The sequence below is a fragment of the Euprymna scolopes genome, chromosome 1 (assembly GCF_053919585.1).
Source record: "Euprymna scolopes isolate OS-2025 chromosome 1, ASM5391958v1, whole genome shotgun sequence".
In the NCBI taxonomy this organism is placed as follows: domain Eukaryota; kingdom Metazoa; phylum Mollusca; class Cephalopoda; order Sepiida; family Sepiolidae; genus Euprymna; species Euprymna scolopes.
Genome location: NC_136482.1, coordinates 133,577,193 through 133,601,899, shown reverse-complemented (window position 1 = coordinate 133,601,899; position 24,707 = coordinate 133,577,193). Strand labels below are relative to the sequence as shown.

General features: G+C 36.1%; 1 protein-coding gene across 5 annotated transcripts in view; it reads right to left on the bottom strand.

The window, feature by feature from the left end:
- The window catches only part of LOC145270210 (uncharacterized), a 172,448-nt gene that overhangs the window by 91,295 nt on the left and 56,446 nt on the right, over positions 1-24,707 (bottom strand). For all 5 annotated transcript variants that reach the window (XM_080125861.1, XM_080125945.1, XM_080126038.1 and 2 more), the window contains 2 exons: positions 10,249-10,363; positions 9,032-9,135 (listed from right to left, as the gene is read on the bottom strand). In XM_080125861.1, the coding sequence (XP_079981987.1) occupies positions 9,032-9,135; positions 10,249-10,363 (219 nt within the window). The remainder of the gene's footprint in view (positions 1-9,031; positions 9,136-10,248; positions 10,364-24,707) is intronic.

Genomic DNA, 24,707 nt, shown 5'->3' with positions numbered 1-24,707 from the left:
CTTCACTGGGGAGGGTGACCTAATTAAATGGCTGGAAAAATTAAAGATGGTGGCAAGGTTGCAAAAAATCGAAGACATGGTCACCTTGCTGCCGCTCTACTTAGAGGGGGAAGACCTCACTATTTACCAGCAGATGCGCGATGAAGATAAGGGAAACCTTGCCTCAGTGGAGCAAAGACTGAAATTGGCTTTCGCTGAGAGCCCATTTGAAGCACTCAGCAAGCTTGCAAGTTTGAGGTGGACTGGCGAGTTTGTTGACGTCTTTGCTGTGGAGATCAGGAGACTGGCAAGATTGGCTGGTTATGTGGGGAGGGTCTGGAGATGATGGTAAAGCTATACCTAGTGAATGGCTTTCCAAAAGAAATCTCCACAAACATGCAGAGAATCATTGAGATCAATACGATGGAAGTGGACGAGCTCTTGATCCACGCCAGAGTCCTAGTCAAGAATGTCAAGGGCCCAATCGTGGCTGCAACTGTGAGTGGAAATAAGTGCATGAGGCCCCACTTGAATGACGAGAGACAGGCAGCGAGGTGACAGGAGGGGAGACCTGCCATTAAGTGCTTCCAGTACCAGGGTCCTCACCTGCTCAAGGACTGCAAAGAGGCGAAACTGGAGGTCATCTGCTACTGATGTGGACGAGTGGGGCACATTAGCCACTATTGCATTGCTACACGGGACGAGGGAAACGAGTGAAGGGGAGCCATTACGCCAGTGGTTCCTCCTTCTATGTGGAAATGGCGCACAACGAAACGTTGCCTCAGTTACCGGTAGTAGTCAATGGGAAGAGAGCCATGGCCCTTGTTGAATCAGGCTGCCCCACAACATTGGTAACGAAGAATGTCGCTAAATCATGGAGCGGAGCCAGGAGTATTAAGACCATGGATGGCAGGGAGGTGAAATGCCTAGGAGAGACAACAACGGAAGTACTGGTGCAAGGTGTACCTATTGGACTATGAGCCCTGGTGTTGGATCATCTGGGTGGTGATGTTGATGTGGTTTTAGGTGTAAGTGCGATCAACTCGGCGGCGCTACGTTGAGAGGGAGCCAAGTAACTTTCGGACGCCTTGGTGCAGTAGGAATGGCAGGAGTGGAAGGTGATAGAAATATCAGGATGCAAAAACCGGAGGCTTGCTGCATCGAGAACGGGGATTTCCTGGCGAGGTTCGATGGTAAGAGGTGGACGGTGGAATAGAAATGGATCTCTGGACCTCCAGAACTACGAAACAAAGTAAGCTGCTACGAGAAAATACTGCGAGGAGAAATAAGAAAAGGATTCGAGGAAGAAGTGGAGAGGTGGATAGAGGAGGGAATTCTGAAACCGTGGACAGGGGAAGAAAAAGGAGTGCTACCATTACTGGCGGTTGTTCAACCCACAAAGAACAAAGTTAGACCAGTACTGGATTTCAGAGAATTAAACAGATACGTAGCCTGCCACACTGGAATGGCTTAAAAGTGACAAATTTCCATTTGATGAAGAACGATTAATTATAGCTGCACAAGACCAAGGCTTACTCACAAATCGATTTAAGAAAATGGCTAGTCTACAAAAAACCGACCAATGCAGATTCTGTCACTCAGCTGTTGAAAGCCCAAGCCACCTAATGTCTGGATGCAAGATCCTTCTAGCCGATGGTCATTAAACTGCTCATCACAACAAAGTACGTAGATACTTACATTGGAAGATCTGTGGAGAGATGTAACTAGATAGGTCGTCGATCACCTGGGACCATGAACCACCACCGATAACATCAAATGGAAAAATGATAGTGTTCTACGACAAAGACATACAGGCAGGCAGATACATAAAAGACAAGGCCATCAAGCCAGATATAGTAATATGAAACTAGTAATACACACGGACGAAAAAACGCTTTGGATAATCACAGATTTCAAGGTAGTTCTACTAAAATAGCCATATTTTTTAAACCAAAGCACTTCAAGTCTTCAAATTACTACTGTTTTGTTCGGAAATGAATATACTTTCAAATGAATTAATAAATATGAATGTACATTATATATTTTAAGAGTTTTAAGCAAATAAAGTGATAAAAATGTGAACGTCATAAAATGGCGTTTTCGGTAAGGTTTTGTAATGAACCCCCCCCCTGTTTTCTAAAGGTCCGTACCGTGATTGTATGAAGAATTTCGTCATGAAATTTGGGTAGCAATCAGAAGAGGTGTTAATCTTAATACTGTCAAGTGTCCGAAATATTTTTGACCATTTCTTTTTTTGTTGTGTTAAAAATAAGACTTTAATATGACGAGTATCGAACATTTTGAAAAAAAAATTCTTCGGACACCCAGTAGTAAGTAAATCAATCTTTTTACCATCTTTATCAATTAAAAGTATTATTTTATGTTGAGTAGGACCGCGGTAATTGATAATTTAAAAGGACCTACCCGAAAAAAAAAATTGTTTCTATTTCTCGAATTTGGTCAAATGAAGTTAGTATTACTAGAAGCAGCAGCAGCAGCAGCTCCAGCCTGTAGAATCAGCAATAGCACAGTGTAAACAACACGCGTTTTTAATTTTTATTCAAGAACAAATTAAGAAAAACATGAAAATATGAATATAAATGTTCTTATATGTTTTAATTAGAGCTATTTTGTTATCAGAATAACATTAGTTTAGAACTATTCGGTTTTCAGAATATATAATAACAATCCGAACCAATTCGGCATTATGAATCTGTTGAAATTTCTCACATTTCTCGTCAAATTTAAAAACATGGTTAAAAAAACAAAATAAACTTTTGTAGATATATAGCTTGCATGCACTTTTATTCTTTAAATTAGTTTTGAACAGCGAATTAAAACAATGTTTTACTGCGAACAGCCACAAATGTTTTTTTTTTCAAAATCAAAATAAGTATCAAAATCTCGTTTATACATAGATTCGAAAAAGTTGTCAAAAAACAAATATATAACAAATAAATGTTATCAAAGGCAACATAAGTTACTTTTCTACCTAACTGGATAATTTCTAGTGTTTTTATTTAATGTAACATGTTTATTCAGCTCGAAAAACATACAGTGTTTACCGATGTATTGGAAAATTAAAAATGGCGCCCGGCCCGACTCTCTTTGACACGGTAAGTTTGAGAAAAGGAGTTAAAAATTTAAAAAAACTATACAAAATACTATTAAAAACTCACCGAATATATGTCAGCCTATGTCACGGTAACATATATTGAGCGAGTTTCTAGCAGTATTTTGTCTACTTTTTTATTTTTAACTCTTTTCCCCAAACTTACCGTTTCAAGAGAGTCGGGCGCCATTTTAAATTTTCCAAAACATCGGTAAACACTGTTTTCAAGCTGAATAAACATGTTACAAAATTGTTACATTAAATAAAAACACTAAAAAATTATCCAGTTAGGTAGAAAAGTAACTTGCTTTTGATAACATTTATTTGTTATATATTTGTTTTTTTGACAACTTTTTCGAATCTGTGTATAGTAATACAAACCCTCAAAATCTATATCAATATTCTTGAAATTTTAAAAGCAGTTAGAAAACACATCAAACTACAATTAGGAAGCTTTTTATTTCGTTATTTTTTTTTTTTTTTTTTACTTATTAAGCGAAAGATATTTTTACAACCTGCTCCAGCGTAGTATAAACGGCCTATGGAATTAACACCTTCAACCTCGAAAATAGAAATCAACAAATTTATGGAATTTTCTTTGAAATTTCGCAACGCAGTTTCTTATTAAATTAAAACTAAATATAACATTTGCTGACTTATTTACCTGTCGAATACACACACACACACACATATATATATATAACTTTCTGTAAAATATTTATTTGAAATGGAAACGGCATTTTGCAGTTAGGACAACAAAACAAAAATGAAGTAACGGTTCGTATTCCTAAAACACTCTTTAACCCTAACAATAACACTAAGTTCGAGTGGCAAGCCCCCCCCCCAACAAAATACCTCTATAAGCCACATACAAGCATCTAAAGCAAACAAACCAAAAATAGATCCTTCCTTAAAGAAAAATACACATAAAAATAAATTGGTTAACTGTCCTAAAATGCTAGAATGGCCAGGAAATGGTGAATTATTTTACATTAAATTTTTGTGAAACTAACCGCTCCCTCCTCTAATATTGTTTTTGTTAGCTTTGTCTCTGTCAAGTTTTCAGTATGTTCACACATAATTTTCCTTAGCCCTACAATTAATTCAAAGTCCGAATGACAACCCTCCCCATATTCTCATTGCATAGAAACCCTCTTAAAACTACACATAATCATCTTAAAAAAAAAAAAAAAAAAAGCATGCATATTTTCCCATAGAAAAAAAAAAACAGTTAACTGCCCTAAAATGCTAGAATGACCTGTAATAGGAAATTATTTTACATTAAATTCTAAAATAATTTGTTTATCTTTCATTAAAGTTTTTCATGGCATTTTATACATAATTTCCTAAAAAGGTAGAATCACATTTTGGAGGGGTGGTCAGAAGGAGTTGAGTGGGGTTAAACAGAAGGTGTTAATCTACAATAATACCAAAGAAATATTGCAATATATTCATTTTTAAATGGTCTTATGTTTAGATTTAAGTTTTTTGTACATAAAGCAGATTACAATTCAACTCTGAGTTCTCCAACTTCTTTTCTGTTTATGGATACATGGCATTTTTAAGGAATTGCAGCATATTTATGCACATTTACTGCAGATTATTTGGAAACCATAAACTTTGGGAGATTTTCAGTTGCATATTCTGATTCCTTGTACAAAAATACACTTATATGGTAAATTTCATTTCTTAGTCTTGTGTTTTAACAAAGATATGACATTTTTACTGAAAAAGTAGTGTAAAAAATGTGACGAAACGCATATGGTCTTAAAGAGGGAAAAATATCCAAACGTGTGAGGCACAAAAATAGCCATAACTTCCTTAATTTTAATCAGATTTAAAAAATTTAAAAAGATTCTTTCTTAGCTCATCAAGCTCTTTCTATGCACACCAATATTGAAATATTTCAAGCTATTTCAAGTTTTTCATGTGTATTGCTAATGAAACGAGGCCGAAAGGACTGCACTCATTATCGATGTCACAGTTCCAAACGACTTTGGCCTTTGGCCAGAACGGGAAAAGATAACAAAATATTAGGACCTAAAAAATTATTTAAAAACAACATGGTCTCTGAAAAAAATAAACATTATACCAGTTGTGACGAGAGCAACTGGCCTAATAAAAAAGAATGTTAAAAAATACTAAGAAGCAATCCCTGGAAAACCAAGATGTAAGGAAATACAGATAGCAACCATAAAGGGAACAGTGCCTATTCTTAAAAGAGCCCTCGGATATAAATTTAAGCTATAATAGAATCAAGTGTTAGCCCCAGGAAGGAGCCCCTTCATCTCTTCAAACTAACAAAAGTAAAATAAAAAAAAAAAGAAAGGGGATTGACATATGCAAAAAGGTTATGAGGAAATGGAGGAGGATGGAGCGGGCCACTAAGATTGTCGATAAGTCGGCTTATCTCCAGATCCATGAAGATGAAAAACTCTGCCAACATCAATTGGTTCGGTACAAGGGGAAGTTGTATTGCCTGACGAGGTTAGGCTTTGGGCTGAGCTCAGCCCCCAAAATTATGACTGCCGTGCTGAAGACGGTGCTGGGTAAAGACTGTACAATGGACAAGGCCACTAGTTCGTACATCGACGACATTCTCGTGGAGGAAGCAGAAGTGACAGCGGAGAAAGTGAGATCGTGAGGTATGGGTTGACTGCAAAACCGGCGGAGTCCCTGGATGGAGGAGCGGCGTTGGGATTGAAACTATGCCGAGATGGCAAAGGAAGCCTTGTCTTTAGACGAGGGAATGCAATACCCAAAATCGGAACCGACCTGACAAAACGAGAACTCTTCTCGGTCTGCGGGAGACTGGTGGGACACTATTCAATCGCCAGCTGGTTCAGGATAGTGTGCAGCTTTATTAAATGACAAACGGGCACTGATGCCTGAGAGGGCCGTGTGACAAAGGAGGTCACGAACATGCTAGAAGAAATCATCACGAGACAAAAGAAGGCTCAGTAAAGCGATAATGGTACGTCAGCGGCGGAGACGCGGGAGTGATTTGGTGCGATGCCAGCAGTCTGGTATTGGGTGTCGTATTAGAGATGGGAGGTGTAGCTGTGGAAGATGCGGCGTGGCTAAGAAAAAAAAACCGACTATTCCCATATCAATGTAGCTGAACTGGAGGCCGCTATGAAAGAAATCAATCTGGCCCTGAAGTGGGGACTGAAAACGATTGAAATCAAATCCGATTCGGCAACAGTAGTTTCATGGATCAGGTCAGCAATGACTGGCGATAAGAGAGTTAGGACCAGAGGTGCTACAGAAATGCTGATCAAGTGCAGGCTTGGAGCACTCGCAGATTTGATAGCGGAATTCCAGTTGAAGGTATCTGTAGTGCTGATTCCATCAGAAAAGAACAAGGCAGATTCGATGACACGGGTAAAGAAGGCCTGGCTGCAAGAGAGAAAGGAGGTTTCCTCAGTATGCTGTGCAGGGGAGGTTAAAAAGTTACATGAAATGCACCACTTTGGTCGAGAACGGACGTTATTCCTGGCAAGAGAGGTTTACCCGGAAACCACCAAGAAGGAGGTCAGGGAGGTAGTGGAGCACTGTCAGGAGTGCCAATCGATAGACCCTGGACCATCCAGACATGAAGCAGGAGAGTTACACATTGCGGAGGACTGGAGGCAATTGGCCATTGATGTGACCCATTGCCATAAGCTGTATCTGTCGATGGTCGACTGTAGACCATGGAAGTTTGTCATATGGAGAGAGATCAGGGCAGAAGCTGCATGGGCGATCGGAGGGGTCATCGAAGAAATATTTTTGGAGAGAGAGAGGACCGGTTGAGGAACTGTTAATGGACAATGGCTCCACTTTCCGATCAGAAGCGTTTAAAGAGGTGTTTGATAAGTGGGGAGTAAGGCAATTTTTTAGAGCAGCGTATCGGCCGAGTGGGAATGGGAAAGTGGAGAGGAATCATCGCACCATCAAGGCTGTTGCGGAAAAAAGTAATATTTCACCCATGGAGGCGGTGTTTTGGTACAACATCTCACCGAAAACTAGATAAGATGAGACAACTGTGCCTCATAGAGCCATCTTCGCATATAAGTGGTGGCATCCGTGCAACAAAACGGTAGGAACTGAGGGTGAAGAAGCTACCATTAAAGTGTGTGAGGAGGTGTGGGTGAAGCCCCCCAATGCAAAATGTACCACTCGCTGGGGGAGGGGGGGGATCGTAACGGGAACGCAGTCGAAGAACAACATGATGGTGAATGGCGTTCCCCGACATATTCTAGACCTGCGTTGTGTAACCCTGCCAGTGCGCAGTGATGGCAGTGAAGAGGAAAAAGTCGAGATCCACCGAGAAGGTAACGATGCACCCCAATTCGACTTAGCCCTACATTGTGGTTCTTTTCAACTGGACGAGAATTTGATATTGTGCAAGTTTGATTAGGTTGATGAGGAACCAGAATTTGATCAGTATGACCATAATAAAGGCAGAATTTGCGACCCCCATAACAAATAATAACAGTAAAAACCTGTAAAATAAAATTGATTCCTTGTAATTTTTGCAGTATTTTCAAGAAGAAAGATTATCAAAAAATTTTAATTTATATATATTACTGTTTCAGCGATGTTGTCATTGTTGCAGAATATATTTGACTATTTTCTTTTTAAAATTGAGATCAAATAGATTTCAGGCATTCTAAAACAAAGCAACTATGAAAAGGACAGATTCAGGTTGACACTGGTTGCTTTCACTTCTGGTTACTTGCATATTCAACTTGTAAGCAGATGAACAAAAATACTCAAACTATTTTTTTCAAATTAAAACTATTCTTGCATTTATTTTAAGAAAAAGTGGGATATATTAAAAAAATAAAAAACATTGCAGAGATCTTTTTCTGTGAGCAAAATGTATAAATAAACAAAATAACATTTAACAAATATATAATTTTATTTAGTAAATGGATAAACAAATGCAACTGCACACACAAGCAATTATGGACTTTTGGCTTGGTTTACAACAGCAAATCTGCTAAGGGATATATAGAGATAGTAGAAAAAAGGAATAAGAAAAATATTACTACTTAACCAAGAAAAATTGTTTTACTGGAAACAACTATTCATAGCAATGAATGGAAAACAGAATGATAAAAAAGGATGTAGGATTTTCCCACTACACTATGAAAACGTTATTTTGTGAATCTGAGTAATAACGTCCATACATAGACAAGAGAAAGCTACTAGAATCGCAATTTCTTAAATCGATGCACAATTGTAGATCTTACTTGGATTCCTATTTGAAAAAATGAAAGGTACTAAGAAAATATTTTCAAACCGAGCCATACCATTTCTGCACAACATCCATTATTTAAATGTATTTTATTTAAATATGTGTTGTTTCCTACATTAAAACCAATATTGTGCCTAACTCCATTCTTGTGGGGAGATAAATAAATAGGGACACAATCTCAGCAATGTTTTTTTTTTTAATATTTGTGTTTTATCTTTTTATTAAAAAGCTTTGTAAATAAAACTATGCATTTTTAAGATTTTATTTTATGAGGCTTGTAATATATATATATGTAATATATAAATAAATCCTTTTTTTCTTAAAATAATCTGTTCTTACTTTGCCCAGGTAGAGAGGTAAGTAAATAGCAAAGATTTTTTAATTATTTTTATATAAAAAACAAAATGAATAAAAGCATTTTTAAATAAAATTATGTATTTTTTAAATGTTATTTTTTTTATTCCAGTCTCATACTGAGGCAAGACACTGCTTGAGGCCTCTATTCGATAATAGTCTTCAAATAAAAAAATATACAAATGACTCATCTCAAACAATTCCAATAATTAAACAATGTAAGCATATTTTTGTGTTATATTTTCCTGTTCTAATTAGTATTACCCTTTGCTTATTATCTTATTTTTACGCATACACAGATTGGAGTTTTCTTTTAAAAATATGCTTTTGTTTTCACTTACTTTCAGACTGCTTATTTGGACCAACAGAAAACTTTTCCAAAACAGCCTTATATCGGCTCCGAGGCATCTTTCTCACAATTTCTTCAGCTTCTACAGAACTATCACTGTAAAACACAAAGATTCAATTATTGAAACATGAATAAAACTAATAATTAATTGATGTAGAATAATCATAGCAAAAAATAATTAAAAAATACTTAACCAAATTTATAATCAAATTATAATAAAATAACAAGAAATCTTCCTTTTCACACACAAAATAGGTCTAATTGTTAAAACCGGAAGTGATAATTGTAATAAAAAATGCTTGGAAATTAAAGTGGTGCATGAATTTTGTCCTCGCTGAAATCTTCATTTTCTTCTGATGTAATAAAATCTCTCCTTATCTAGCCATATATTATTATTGAACAACTTTTTTATTTTGTAATTTCTTATTTAAATATTATAATTGCTAACAGTTTATGCAGTAATCATCGGTTCAATGTTAGGAACTCAAAATGAATCACACTAATTAAACATTTTTACATTGTACACAGATATTCTTAGCTAATCTCTGATGTACAATGTTTCAAAAAATGAACATTGTTATTAACATTTGGAGCTCAATAGTTTGATAAATTTCATTGCATTGTTTGTCATTGAGTTCCTTATGCTGTCAGTGCATGTCCCACAGTCACACCTGCGTGTCCTAAGTTTGAATCCAGTTCATTCCACAATTCTGACTAGAAAAATATCGGGGAAAACAATGCCAACAATAGAATCTTCATACTAATTTTCTTACAGCTGAAAAATCTGTCTTTAAATGTTCTTACTTTAAAGTTGATTCCAAACCCTTGTTATGAGAGCCATAATTAAAAAATTTTGTGAGTTGATATTAGTTATTAATTCTAATTATGAAATACTGATAAGAAGGATTTTTTTTTCAATATAAATTCTTGGCCAGGCATCGGTCTTATTGGATTGCTGAAAGATCTGCAAAACCTGATCTCATTTATGAATAAATATTATGAAGATTTCATATCCTAACTTCTGCTTTTTTTTTTTTTTTGTTAGTATTTTAATTCTGAATTTGGCACAAGTGAAAAATCCAAATTACTCAAAAGCTGTTTAATGGATTTTAAACAATGAAAAAATAGTTTTCCATTTTTAATCAGGCCAGTTAACTTTTATTCCAAAAAATAAAGATATTTTGCTAATATAAAGAACAGTTAACTTACGTCTGGTCATCATCAACCACTTTTGAAATCTTTTCATGAACAGGAATCAAATAGTCATCAGAGCCATCAGAACTTTCCAAAGAAGTATTAACTTTCAGTGTTGTTTCTTCTGGAGCTGTTCAGATAAAAAGAATATTAAAACAAGTGTTTAATTCCTTTCTAAGTATTGTTATCTCTTCTGCATAATGAACACCAACAAATACTAACAAGATTATACATTTTATTAAATGTAGAAGTGAGAAATTTATGTTCATAATGAGGTGAAGAGACCAAAAAGGAATGTATACATTTAAAACAAAAAGTTATTGCAAATTTAAAAATGAAAATTTTTCTTAAAGTAATATGAGATATGAATGTGTCACCAAAAAAAAGTTTGTGAAGTGAATGATGTATTTGCAAATTAAATATAACTCTCATCTGACAGGTGTTTAAATCCTTTGGAAAATACTACATAAACAATGAAACCGGATTCTTTCTAGGGAAAATAATTCCTACTTGAAATATCTGATCCAAACAGTTTCATCAAAAAAGTCAGTTGTAAAAAGGTAACTCATTAAAAATGGAATGAAAATTCTATTTTGGTAAAAAATGAAATTGATTTATAAATTTCCAGATAATTTTTCAGAAGGATTTGTACGATGTTAAAAAAAAAACAAAGAAAATAAATAAATAAAACATAAACAAGACTTTTCATATGTAAAAAAAAATTTTTTTTTTTTTGGGGGGGGGGGGGGCCTAAAAGGAAGAAATGTAATTTTTGCAACTATGGATAACTAGAGCAAGTTATATTGGAAAAACTTGATGTTCTGTGTGAGCTGTTCAGTAATACAAATTTGAAGAGATAAGTGCAAATGGATCTGCACTTTTGTTGGAGAATATTGTCAGAAGTTGAACGTGGTTACCAGCTTCAAGCTATGATGATAGCAAGTAAGGTTGAGCAGATGGTTCCTTTACTCCAAGTATAGAATGCTACACTGTTTATGCTTTCTTTTGATAGTTTTCTTTATCAGTTCTCACTGAGAGTTCTGCTTACAATGGTATTTTGGAACAGCTCAGATCTCAATGAAAGCCAGAATCGCCTCTGTTGTTGATGTTATGAGGAATTGATCTGTAATTTCTCCATCTATGTACCTTGTGTGGTAAGAATTAAGATTTTCCATAGTCATCTTGGTGAATACCTAAGATAGCTAGGTTGCTGCTTGCTTCTGTACATTTTATATTGGAAGGTCATATATATATGTATATATAGGTGTTGCATAAAATCATATTCCCATTCAGTTGTGGTTAAGCATCATGGCACTCGTGTCTGTCATTTCACTGGTTCTAGCAAGAATGGTATGCAAGTTAAATGTTATAGGTAAACACCCCAAATTTTTAGATAAAGTTGAAGCAGATGGCTTAACCAGAAATGCAATTGCAAGCCTTGTGGTGAAGAAATTGCACTCAGATTTAAGGAGTGCGTGCATCATATTTAGCATACCATTCTAAGATTGCATTGAGCAGTTCTGGAAGTCATTCTATTGTTGCAAAACTTGTATATTGCATCCACACAATAACTTGTCTACAAATATGCTGGTTTGAAGATTACTGGGACCAAAATTGATAAAAACGAGGTGGATTTGACAGACTTTGATGGCACACCTTTGAATGTCACCTTTTTGCTGCTCACTAAGTCAAAAGTTACCCAATTCACTCAGACAATCAGGCTTAAAACCGCCTAACAGCACTGAGGAGAATTTTATATAGAAAGGCATCATGTGTTCAGGATTTAATATATCAACCAAGATAACTTGAAAAGTTGTCAAAGTATGAAGATCACTATTGGTCTTTAGAGATGTAGAAATCAGTGATAAGATGGCTGCTTCGACTTCATCTCGAGTAAAACTAAAATGACAGACATGATCAGATTAACATCACTGACTATCATGCAGTTTATTGATGGGGAAAAAATCGGCATGTAAAAAGCACAAATGCATAAAGATGTTTTTACATTAGCTGAGTTTACTTTACAGACTCACTACACTGATACTGTAGAATTGGAACCTCCTTCACTTGTTCCGATGCACTGAGTAATCGTCTGTATGACGAAAAAACTTCCCCACTCCTCCAAGTGACCTGCTTTATATTACATTCACCCACGTGAATCTTGCAAGATCACATGAGACCGTTTCTGTTAAATATCGCAGATGCTATCTTGGTTTCTCTTTTTTCTGTCCAACGCACATGAGAGGCAGGCATGTGGGCGCTTTACAGGTAGGCCGTTTGTATGTGTTTCTATTTTCCCCACAGATACATATTAATATTATAATACATATTTTATGCAACAAAAATATCAGAACAGAAAATTATGTAATCTTTCTTATCTTTTTATATTCATACAATCAAGAAAATGGAAAGGTTGGGAAAAATCATACTGGTTTTAATTTTCAATTTTTCTATTAAAGATTCTGTACAGTTTCATTCATACAGAAATATTGTGTCGATTGAACAAACAGAGTCTTGAACAAATGTATTCTAACCATCATCATTATCATTGGTTGGTTACTTTTAATGCATTTAAAATCAAGTTTTTTTTTTTTACATGATCATAGCTTTTCTTACTGAGAGATAAAAAATTTATTTCACAGCAAAAAATAAGCTCATCCAAACTTATTTTCCTGTTTCTGATTAACACAAAATAAATAAATAATAAACCTTTTTGGGGTTTTTTTTCCTACATTTTCCTTCATCGTCAAACAACTCTAATCAAAAACAAATTTTTTTTTCAATCCTACCTCCTAACACTTAAGTGTTTTTTTTTTTTTCAGATTGGCCACACCTTGCTTGTTAAAAATTCAGTTTGGTTTCAACTTCTTGCTGTATTTCTGGAGAGCATACTAACAAAAACATTTTTTTAAATCTAACATTCCAATGTTATATCCAATATAAATCCATGTTTTCATTGCAGTGTACAATATAAGTCTGGTTTATTCTTATATCCAAAATCTGAATTCCTTGTCGCCAGTGTTGTGGAACATAGATTCAAATCCCTGTTACCCTGAAAGGCCGATAATAATCAAGACAACACAGTATATTCACAAGAGTACACAATAGTATATTACAAAAAGTCTGCGTATAATACTGTAGCTATGATTGCCACAACACTTTGCCGTAATTGTATATAGTATCTGGAAGAGTGCATCTTTTCCTAAAAAAGGTTAGATCAACATCACACCATAATAATTATTACATTGCGTTAACAAATTTTACATGGTCCAAATTGCTTTTATTGATTATTAAAAGAAATATCTAATCTCTGATATAATGTGCTATGAATCATTAAAATTCAATGCATTAAAATGAAACTTGTATGAACAAAATTGTGGTTCTGTGTGATTTTTGCATGTTTTTTTTTTTTAGTAAAGCAATGTTGTTCAATATTTATACTGGTTTTATCTAATAATTATTGCTTCTATAATGATTAAGTTTTTATTGACTACAATTTAACACTTAAACAAAAATTATAAAAAAAGCTAATTAGCAACTAAGTCTTTTAAACTTCACAATCTAAAAAGATATGTGGAGATGTATTACACAATATTGTAATTCTGTAACTTGATACAAGTTACAGAACCATGTATTTTAATTTTTTATTAAATGCAATAATATAAACTGTTATAATAGAACTAAATTGTTCTGTATAATTTCTTTTCAAGAAAAATGAAGGTCTAATTTGCTGGTACAATGACTTTATGTATCTATGTCTTGCTTTCTGCCCATTTTTTAGAAAAATCAATCAAATTTGACCAGTGCTTGGCTGCAAAATTAATAGCAGTAATCTTTTTCATTTTTTTTTTTTTTGAGTTGTTCACTATTTCTGGAAAAAACAACACAAAAAACAATTATTTGAAAACACTTATTTTTTATATGTTTGTGATGAAATATGAATAAAACTGACTATTGTTTGGGTAAAATGAGAAAACTAATAAAATTTAATGGATAAATATTAATTTACCTAATGGACAAAATCGTTTGAATGCTCTCTTCTCTCACATCCAATTCATCTAAGTTTATCATGGATATTATATTTTCCGTAAGTAGTGCAAAAGCACTATATTTGGAACTGTTTAAAACAGTAATTTGGATTTAAGTTAACTGTTTTGTTCTCTGAATCATATTAAAATATACTGTTGGTTAAAAAAATTATTGTCGGTTTTGATCTCAAACCAACTAACTGCATACACTTGGATGATAAATTGACCAGAATGTTTAATTTATCATAGTGTTTGAGGATAGACACCTCTGGTCCATAAACACATTAATCTTGTGGCTAATGTTAAATTTAACACTAATTTTCTGAAAAGTATTTTTTATTAAGTAGAAAAACTTGAAAATTTATGTGGTTATGTTTCGTAAAGAATGTGTAGAATAAAATTGTATGGACTATTTTTTTTTAAATATAAAACTGGTGTATTACCATATTTTAATAAAAATTTCAAATAGAATTTTATGTGAAATATTAGGTTGGTGCAAAAATAATGTTTTTTAACATTTGTTTGAACGCCATTATTTTTGCACCAACCTAATCGAAAAATAAATTAAAAAAGATAAAACAAATATGTTTAAATTCACTGTAGACACTTGAAATATAATAATATATATTTTAAACAAGTCTTTTTCGCTTTTCCTTTCGAAATAATGAAGCCTAAATCGTAATGTTTTCAAATGAAATAATAAATAAACGTTAATTGTAATATAAATAACGAGCGTGTTTTGCAACGGTGAGATCTAAAATGTTTCCACCCCAAAAAAGTTCCTGAAATAAAAAAGCAAACTTTGGTCGTTATTATTTAAAAAACATAATTTTGCCTTTACACTTAATATTTATTTTATTAATTCATTATCCTCACTCATTTTATTTAAAAATGTAGTTTAAAATTTTCTAAATAATGATTCCATTTTCTTAACAGTACAGTTTCTTTTGATGACGGGACGTTCTTGGCAATTCACCGAAAAACTTCAGAAAACAGAAGAGCTTCAATTTTTCAAGTTTTAAAGTCATTTCCTCAAGCAAAGATAATGATTTTGAAAAAAATATTTTGTGTAGGTCTTCTCTATGTCAAACCCCAACTATCATCACCATTACCTCACCGGGGTTCCAAAATCGACCTGCCTTAATGTGGCAACAGTACTCCATCCTTGGACGTACCTGGCTCTTATATAGATAGAGAATTGCATCAGCAGTGAGATATCTACTGGATCGATAGAAGGATCCCACCATTTTTCCAGTGGTCTTGGCAACAAATTTGATGTACGTGTTCCATTTAAGATCAGGAGTAAAGGTCAAGCCCAGAAGCTTTTCAAAACATGAAGCCTCCCAAAGCCATTCATTTCAATTGATGCCAGCTGGGGATCAGAGCGTTGATGATGTAAAGATAAAAGTTTGGTTTTAGATGCATTAAAAGTAACCAGCCACTCCTTTCCCCATTGTATCACATGCTCAAGATCGGAGGCGAGAGAATTAGAGAGAACTTGGTCATTTACTGTCTTGGATGTGTTACCATAGTGTCATCAGCATAAATGTCTATGAATGATGTAAGGATGTGATTTGGAAGATCATTAATGTAGACTCCAGCATTAATACTGAGAGCTTCTCATTTCTGCCCATCAACCACTACTCTTATGAACCTATCAGAGAGAAATGATTTAATAATTGAGGAGCTATACCGTAGCTGAAGATCTTGTGAAGTAAACCTTTATGCCATATTCTATCAAAGGCCTATTCTAATCAGTTGATCCATCTTGTTTTGGCTATACAGCCATTGAAAACGCATATTCTTTTACTAATTTTATTATAGTGTCAAGTCGCTATGAAATAAGTATCTCACTCATAGCTTTGGTTCATATCCTGGCCTTGCTCGTAAGAGTATTTGAGATCCATTTATGGATATGAGCAGAATCAGTGATCACATGCACGGTGGTCATCTTCCAGAGGATTACCAAGTTTATTCTTTTAATAACAGCATCAAGTTCTGCAAGTTGAGAGTTCTTTTCTGGATGTAACCAGCAGCATTGTCTACCCCCCCCCCATCATATACTTACCAATGACATGGTGGTAGTGAGAGAGCTTGCATCAACCCATACACTAAGGGCTGCTGACACACCATTTGTCTCACATTATGCAGGCTTGTAGCTTTTGCAGGAATATTACACAATACTGACAGAGCACCATCACTTAAGCTGAGCCGTAAAACATGCTCAGTATTATCAAGAATCAATCAAATGTTAAATGCTTTGCCTGCCATTTTACATTTGGTCATTTGTTAAGTGAAATAGTTATGTAGAGTTTGGAAAATTACACATTTCAACATTAGAACTCTTTGCAAAGGGGCCCTTTTTTCTTTGATCGCAGTTTTGTTCCATACACATGCAGGTCTTTTACTGACGGAGGTTTACTCATCAAGTGTGAGCAAAAAAACTGACTCCTTTCCCTTAGAGTTTGGTAATTTATGTTCAGCAACTCTTGCCACTTCATGTGGTTTATCTTGTCCTTCTCCATAAAACATGCCATACCTTTTGCATCTTCTTCTGGTTTTCTCGTACTGGCAGCAGAGAAAATATGCTTTTTGCTTCTTTGAGGTGAGGTTGTTTGTAGCATTACTACTACAGAATATCTTCCATTAAGAATCTATTCTTGGATTAACTTCATTTGTGCCAGACTTTCAATCCAGATCATGTTATGAAAAAGTACAGACTCCCATAAGTAAAAAAGCAAAACTAGATAAGTTTGAAAATATCAGGAAAAGGTTAGAATCAAATGCAAGGCAAGTGTTAAAAGATCAGGAATGCAGAATGATTGGCATTGTTCTCACAAATAACTAAATATTATTTATGTCAGAGATGGATAGTTAATTTAGGAATTCAGTCAATTGTTCATTCTTTTAGAAATAACTGGATATTAAATATTTTAGTTAAAAGAATGGACAATGCGAGTTTATAAATAATGATTAAAAATAGGTTAGATATTGAACAATTAAAATTGGGAATTCTTTGTTTGCCAAAAGTGTGTTTAGACAGACATATGTAAAATCCATATGAAATTTATTCATGTGGAACAGGACACACCTCTGATGTCATAAAGAAAGGAGATTCTCAATATATTGAGACAGGGTTCGAGGTTATTCAAAGAATCACAGACAGTGATAGAGTCAGTTAGTGATGAGAGTTGGACAGCGACTTAGTAAAGCTGATGCCCTTAGAGGCGAAGAAGAGTAGACCATGTAGCCATACAAGATTGAATTCCTGAGTCATCCATCAGCCAGCTGATGAATAAAGAAATCACCATTTTGTAACTTTTGTAACTTCATATCGTCATTCCACCAACTGAAAAGGTAAATGTGCTTTATCTATCATCATCTTAAATGAACATTGTATAGCCCCCTTCAAGTATTGTCTGTCCCCTTCACCATCATAAGTATCTCCCCTTTGGTGTAAAAGAACTGTATTCCACACATTTCACATTCATGTCTCCTGTTAATAATAATCTATATATATATAAAAGCGAAAATGTATGTATGTATGTACGCTTTTCCTCGATGTCCACAAAAGGCTTCTTTCAGAGAAGCGCTTGCTCGGTTCACAACTTCTTAAAACTTTTTATATCATCTATAAATTGTAATATCTCAGAGTTACCCACGGAGCTCGCCTGTCTATTTAATTTTATTGACTTTCAAACGTTAATTATTCCACATTTCCCGCATTGGCACGCGTTACATTCGGTTTTCGGTATAAAAAAAAGCGAAACTCTACTCTAATCACAGGCCGAAAGCCAGTTGTCTCAAGAGAGTTAAGTAACATTTGTTCAATGTCGACTTCGTCATATCAGACTGTAGCTTTCATTTCGCTCCTCCTAATAAACAGGGAGCGGGTTTTTAAAAACAATCAAACCGATTTATTCACCTCATTCAAAACTGTCCCGCACAAAATGGTTACTGCTGAATACCTATCGCCGTCACGTCAATCAAAAACGCGCACCTGTTTTTTTTTTAACACTTTACTTTTTTCCAACTGCGCGTCGTGAAGGCTTTGTTTTTTTTTCACGGGCACCTGTTTTTGTTTTTTTTCACATTTTCAGGTTTTTTTCACATACCCCGAAAAACACCCGGGCAACGCCGGGTACCCCTCGCTAGTATGAACTAAATAGAACCGTCATCATTGCTGTCGTTTACGCCGTTATACAGACTATTTTCTTTAGAAAGAAAGAAAGGATACTCTAACTTAACTTCGCCATGGGCATGGAATATGTGCCTATATTAAAAGATGGCTTTCCATGTGGAAGGGACATCTCCAAAGAAGATTCTAACTTAACTATATGTGCTTCCAGGTTGCACTAGCTCACACTACTGCATTTATATTTACTCTCTATCGCCCCCACAACAGCAGAGTTACTATCTTTAAAAGCATATCTGAGAAAATTGACCAAGTCCTATCTGCTTATCCTTCAGCAAACATTCACCTATGTGGAGACGTCAATGTTCACAATGTGAAATGGTTGACCCACTCAAACAAGAACGATGATGAGGGGAGGTTCTGTCATGATTTCTCCATTGCTTATGACCTCATTCAGATTGTTCACAAACCCACCCGTGTGCCCGACAATGACGGCCAGTATATGAGTTTCCTAGACCTTTTTCTTACAACTTGCCCTGAACTATGTTCAGTTTCTGTTCCGACTCCTCTTGGATCCTCCAACCACTCTGTTGTATCAATTAAGATAAAAATGAAATGTAATGTCCTGAGACGTACCTCTCAATCGTATAGTATATCGATACACTATGGCTGACTGGGATAGCTTCCGTACATTTATATCGGATCTACCTCTGCGTTCCATGTTTAAAAAGGATGTGTCCTCTATACTATCAGACCTGACAGAATGGTTTATTGTAGGCATAGACCGTTTCATACCCTCAAAAAAGTTCCAGCAAAAACCTAACAGCCAGTCATGGTCCTCTCCAGAATGTGTTGCTGCCATTGCGCACAGAAATCACTTTTTCCACTGCTTCCAACGTAATAGATGTATGGAAACTAAAGCCGCTTTCAGGACTGCCAGCAACCATTGTAAGAAAGTAATAAAGAACACAAGAGAGTTGTACACTCAGTCCCTCAAGTCCAAAAAAGCTGAGCAGCGGCTTGATTCCCACCAGTTTTGGCAAATAGCAAACAGAATCCTGAATAGAAGCGTGTGCTCTATCCCAACTATTATCAATGGACCTGAGGTAATCTCGTCAGCATCAGACAAAGCCAAACTCTTTGCAGCTAATTCTACTCTTTGCGACCAAGGCCGCCACCCCCCAATATTTCCTCCTGTATCAGAAAACATGCTATGTGATATACAAATATCTGTACGTGATGTTGCCAAGCTAATCAAAAACCTTGATTCCAGTAAAGCAACTGGCCCTGACAGTATTCCAATTATAGTATTAAAAAAATCTTCAACCAGAAGTAGCGCCCATACTTACAAAACTATTTAAACGTTGTCTTAAGGAGAATTGCTTCCCATCACCCTGGAAAATTTCATCAGTATGCACTGTATTTAAGAATTCAGGTGATCGCTCATCCCCCTATCAGTACAGGCCAATAAGTCTCCTGTGTGTCATGAGTAAGTTGCTGGAATCTGTGTTAAATAGAGAAGTAATCAACCATCTCAACAAAAATAACCTTCTTAGTAACACGCAATATGGTTTCCGTTCTGCTAGATCTACAGCAGATGTGCTTACATAGGATTAGCGAATCTCTCGATAGAGGCAACCTTTCAAGGCAATTGCTCTAGACATATCAAAGGCCTTTGATAGGGTATGGCATAAAGGTTTACTTCACAAGATCTCCAACTATGGTATAGCTGGAAATGCTTTTGTTTCTTTACATGGAGATCACCACTTATCAAGGCTCAGAAGCCACTCGGGGATAAGGGTTATTGTGTGTACCGTAACCAATGGGATAGTATCGTAGTAATAGTTAGTATTGGAGATTTGATAAAGTGTCATTACTTAAGGGGGCGGTTCATCAGGAATTTGTTTGTGTTGGATTTGAAGACATCCAAGTTGAAGTCGGTGGGGGAAACAGGCAAACGGCAGAGAGTTCCACAGGCGTGCAGTTCTAAGAAGCTTTGTTCATGAAATCTACATTTTGATTTAGGCACAGATAAAGAGTGGAGAAAATTATTGACAGTGGTTTCAGCTAGTCGGGTGTTTTTCGTGAAAGATTGGTGAGGGGGAGACCAGATAATGGAGCTCAGACGAGCACTTGCCATGGAAATAACAATAAAACAGAGACAGGCTCGCAGCGTCTCTTCTCTGGGAGACAGGTTGCAGGGAAGAGAAAAGGGCATCTCCACCAAGCCACGAAGTCTATTTTGTACTCTGTCAAGGCAGGATAGACTGTTTTTAACAGTTCCTGCTCAGATGTGGCAGCAGTACTCTATCCTTGGACGTACTTGGCTTTTATATAGATAGAGAATTGCATCAGTAGTGAGATATCTTCTGGAGCGGTAGAAGGATCCCACCATTTTCCCAGCAACCTTGGCCACAGACTTGATGTATGTGTTCCATTTCAGATCAGGAGCAACGGTCAAACCCAGAAGCTTATCAAAACATGGGGCCTCCCCTAGACGAGAGCCATTCATTTCAATCAATGCCAGATGGGGATCAGACTGTTTATGATTTAATGATAGAAGCTTGGTCTTAGATGCATTAAAGGTAACCAGCCACCTCTTCCTCCACTGTACCATGCGCTCAAGATCTGAGGAGAGAGAGTCAGAGAGAGCTTTGTCATTTACGGCCTTTGATAGATGGTCGTGTCATCAGCATAGATGTCAACGAATGATTTTAGTATGTGCTTTTGGAGATCATTGATGTAGATCAAGAAGAGATGGACCACTGTGGGCCTCTGATTTCTACCCATCAACCACTACTCTTATGACCCTATCAGAGAGAAATGATTTAATGATTGAGAAAACATTTCCAGTTATATCGTAGCTGGAAATCTTGTGAAATAGGCCTTTATGCCATACCTTATCGAAGGCCTTTGATATGTTAAGAACAATTACTCTAGAAAGGAAACCTTTGTCGAGAGATTCGCTAATTCTACGAGATATAACCGTTAGCACGTCTGCTGTAGATCTAGCAGAACGGAAACCATATTGCGTGTCACTAAGAAAGTTATTTCTGCTGAGGTGGTTGACTACTTCTCTATTTAATATGGATTCCAGCAACTTACTCATGACACACAGGAAAATTATTGGTCTGTACTGAGAGGGAGACAACTTATCACCTGAATTCTTAAATACAGAGCATAGTGATGACGTTTTCCAGGGTGTTGGAAAGCACTTCTTAAGGCAATGCTTAAACAGTTTTGTAAGTATGGGGGCAAGTTCTGGTTGTAGCTTTTTTAACACTATAATTGGAATACCGTCAGGGCCAGTTGCTTTACTGGACTCTAGGTTCTTGATTAGCTTGGTGACCTCACGCACAGATATTTGTATGTTACCTGGCGTGTTGTGTGAGGAAATACGGGGAGTTGATGGCCTTCGTTGCATAGAGTAGAATTTTCCGCAAAGTTCTTGGCAAATTGTTTGGCCTTGTCGGATGCTGATGAGATTACCTCTGGTCCATTGATACTGGTTGGGATAGAACGCACACTTCTATTCAGGATCCTATTTGCTATTTGCCAGAACTGGTGGGAACCAAGCCGCTGCTCAGCTACTTTGGATTTAACGGATTGAGCATATAGCTCTCTTGCATTTTTATTACTCTTTTACAGTGGTTGCTGGCGGTCCTGAAAGCAGCTTTAGTCTCAGTGCCTCTATTACGTTGGTAGCTATGGAAAAAGTGATTTCTGTGCGCGATGACAGCAGCACATTCAGGGGAGAACCATGGCTGGCTGTTAGGTTTTTGTTGGAATTTTTTGGATTGTATGAATTGGTCTATGCCTACAAGTAACCATTTGGTCAGGTCTGATACTGTAGAGGACACATTCTTTTTAAATATGTAATGAAGAGGTAGATCAGATATGAATGTATGAAAGCTATCCCAGTCAGCCATAGAGTATCGGTATACAGTACGGTGGAGAGGTACGTCTTATTACATTTCATTTTTATCTTAACTGATACAACAGAGTGGTCAGAGGATCCCAGAGGAGATAGAACGGCACATGAGCATAGTTCAGGGGAAGTGGAGAGAAAAAGGTCTTGCGTTCTGACCGGTAGTATTAGGCACACGGGTGGGCTCGCGAACAATCTGAGTGAGGTCATAGGCAATGGCAAAATCATAACAGAACCTCGCCTCATTATCAGTCTTATTTTAGTGGGTCAACCATTCCACATTATGGAGATTGAAGTCACCGCAAATGTGAATGTTAGCCGCGGGATGAGCAGACAGGATGTGATCAATTTTCTCCGATATACTCTTAAAGATAGTAACTCCGCTGTTGTGGAGGCGATAGAGGACAAATATAAATGAGGTGGTGTAAGCAAGTGCAATCCGGAAGCACATATAAGGTAAATTAGGGTCTTCTCTGGAGATATCTCTGCCACATGGAAAGCCATCTTTAATGTAGGCACATATTCCATGCCCATGGCGATCTTGGGGGTCAGATTTAGATGTTAAGTTAATCCTTTAATTATGAACTCATCTAGGGAGATGGTCGGCCCTATTCCAGTTTCGCTTAGAAAGAATATGTCTGGTTTTGTCTCCTGTAATTGGGTTTCAACCTCTGGAAGGTTGGAACATAGACCCCTGACGTTGAAGAAGGAGACATGGTAGTTGGGGTCTACGTTGGAGGATGGGGTTCTAGGTTTATTCATGTTTTTTTGTTTTTTGTTTTTTTTGAGATATTTCATGTCTTTTCAATTATTAAATCATTTCTCTATGATAGGTTCATAAGAGTAGTAGTTGATGTGTAAAAATCAGAAGCTCACAGTATTAATGCTGGAGTCTCTCAGGGGTCCATCCTGGACCCAACTCTTTTCCTGATCTACATTAATGATCTTCTAAATCACATCCTTACATCATTCATAGACATTTATGCTGATGACATTACCATCTATGGTAGCATATCTAAGACAGTAAATGGTCAAGTTCTCTCCAATTCTCTCGCCTCTGATCTTGAGCATGTGATACAATGGGGAAAGGAGTGGTTGGTTACTTTTAATGCATCTAAAACGTCATCAACGCTCTGATCCCCATCTGGCATCAATTGAAATGAATGGCTCTCATCTTGAGGAGGCCTCAAGTTTTGACAAGCTTCTGGGCTTGACCTTTACTCCTGATTTTAAATGAAACACGTACATCAAATCTGTTACCAAAGCTGCTGAAAAAATGGTCAGATTCTTCTATCGATCCAGTAGATATCTCACTGCTGATGCAATTCTCTATCTATATAAGAGCCACGTACTTCCACGGATGGAATACTGTTGCCACATCTGAGCAGGAGCTGCTAGAAAGGACTTGTCCTGCCTTCATAGGATTCAAAATAGACTTCGTAGCCTTGTAGGAGATGTCCTTTTGTCTTCGCTGCAACCTCTATATCACAAAAGAGATTTTGCGAGTTTGTCTCTGCTTTATCGTTACTTTCATGGAAAGTGTTTGACTGAGCTTCAATCTATGGTCCTCCCTCACCAAACTTTCACAAGAAACACCCATCTAGCTGAAAACACTATCAATAATTCCCCCCACTCCTTATCTGTGCCTAAACCTAAACGTAGATTCCATGAGCAAAGCTTCTTTCTTAGAACTGCATGCCTGTGGAATTGTCTTCCGTTTTCCTGCTTTCCAGCTGACTACAATATGGTTGTTTTCAAGTCCAACGTAAACAAGTTCTTGATGAACCATTCCACTTGTTAACAAATTTACCAAATTTCCATTACTAACGATTACTATATTGTCCAATTGACTACTGTACACTCTTAACACTTATCCTAGAGTGGTCTCTGGGCCTTGATAAGTAGTTATGCTTCTGTAAAAAAAAAAAAAAAAAAGACTTCCCGTTCTGTGTAACAATGTATATGCCATTATCATCTCTATTCTGAATCCCCGACATATGTGTCTCCAATATGTACCCACTACACAACAATCAGATGAGATACAAGATTATTAAAAGACTCTCAAAGACAGAAAATATGATTTTAAATAAAGTGTACACAGTCCAGAAGATCACTGTGAGAATCATTAATGTCAAGTAGTAAATAGAGCATGCACACTGGACATAAAGTTATTACCCTACCACTGTGATATTTAAAATATATTTAAAAATAAATGTAAACATGTAAAAATATAATTTTTTGCAGTATAAGTATATTCACATCACTTTCAGTCAATGCGATTTTTGATTTTAAAAGTTAAGACTTCAAAAGAAGTTTAAATTTCGTGACTTTCTTTTTCAGCTCAAAATCAAAATCAACACTACATTAAAATTTTTATTAACAC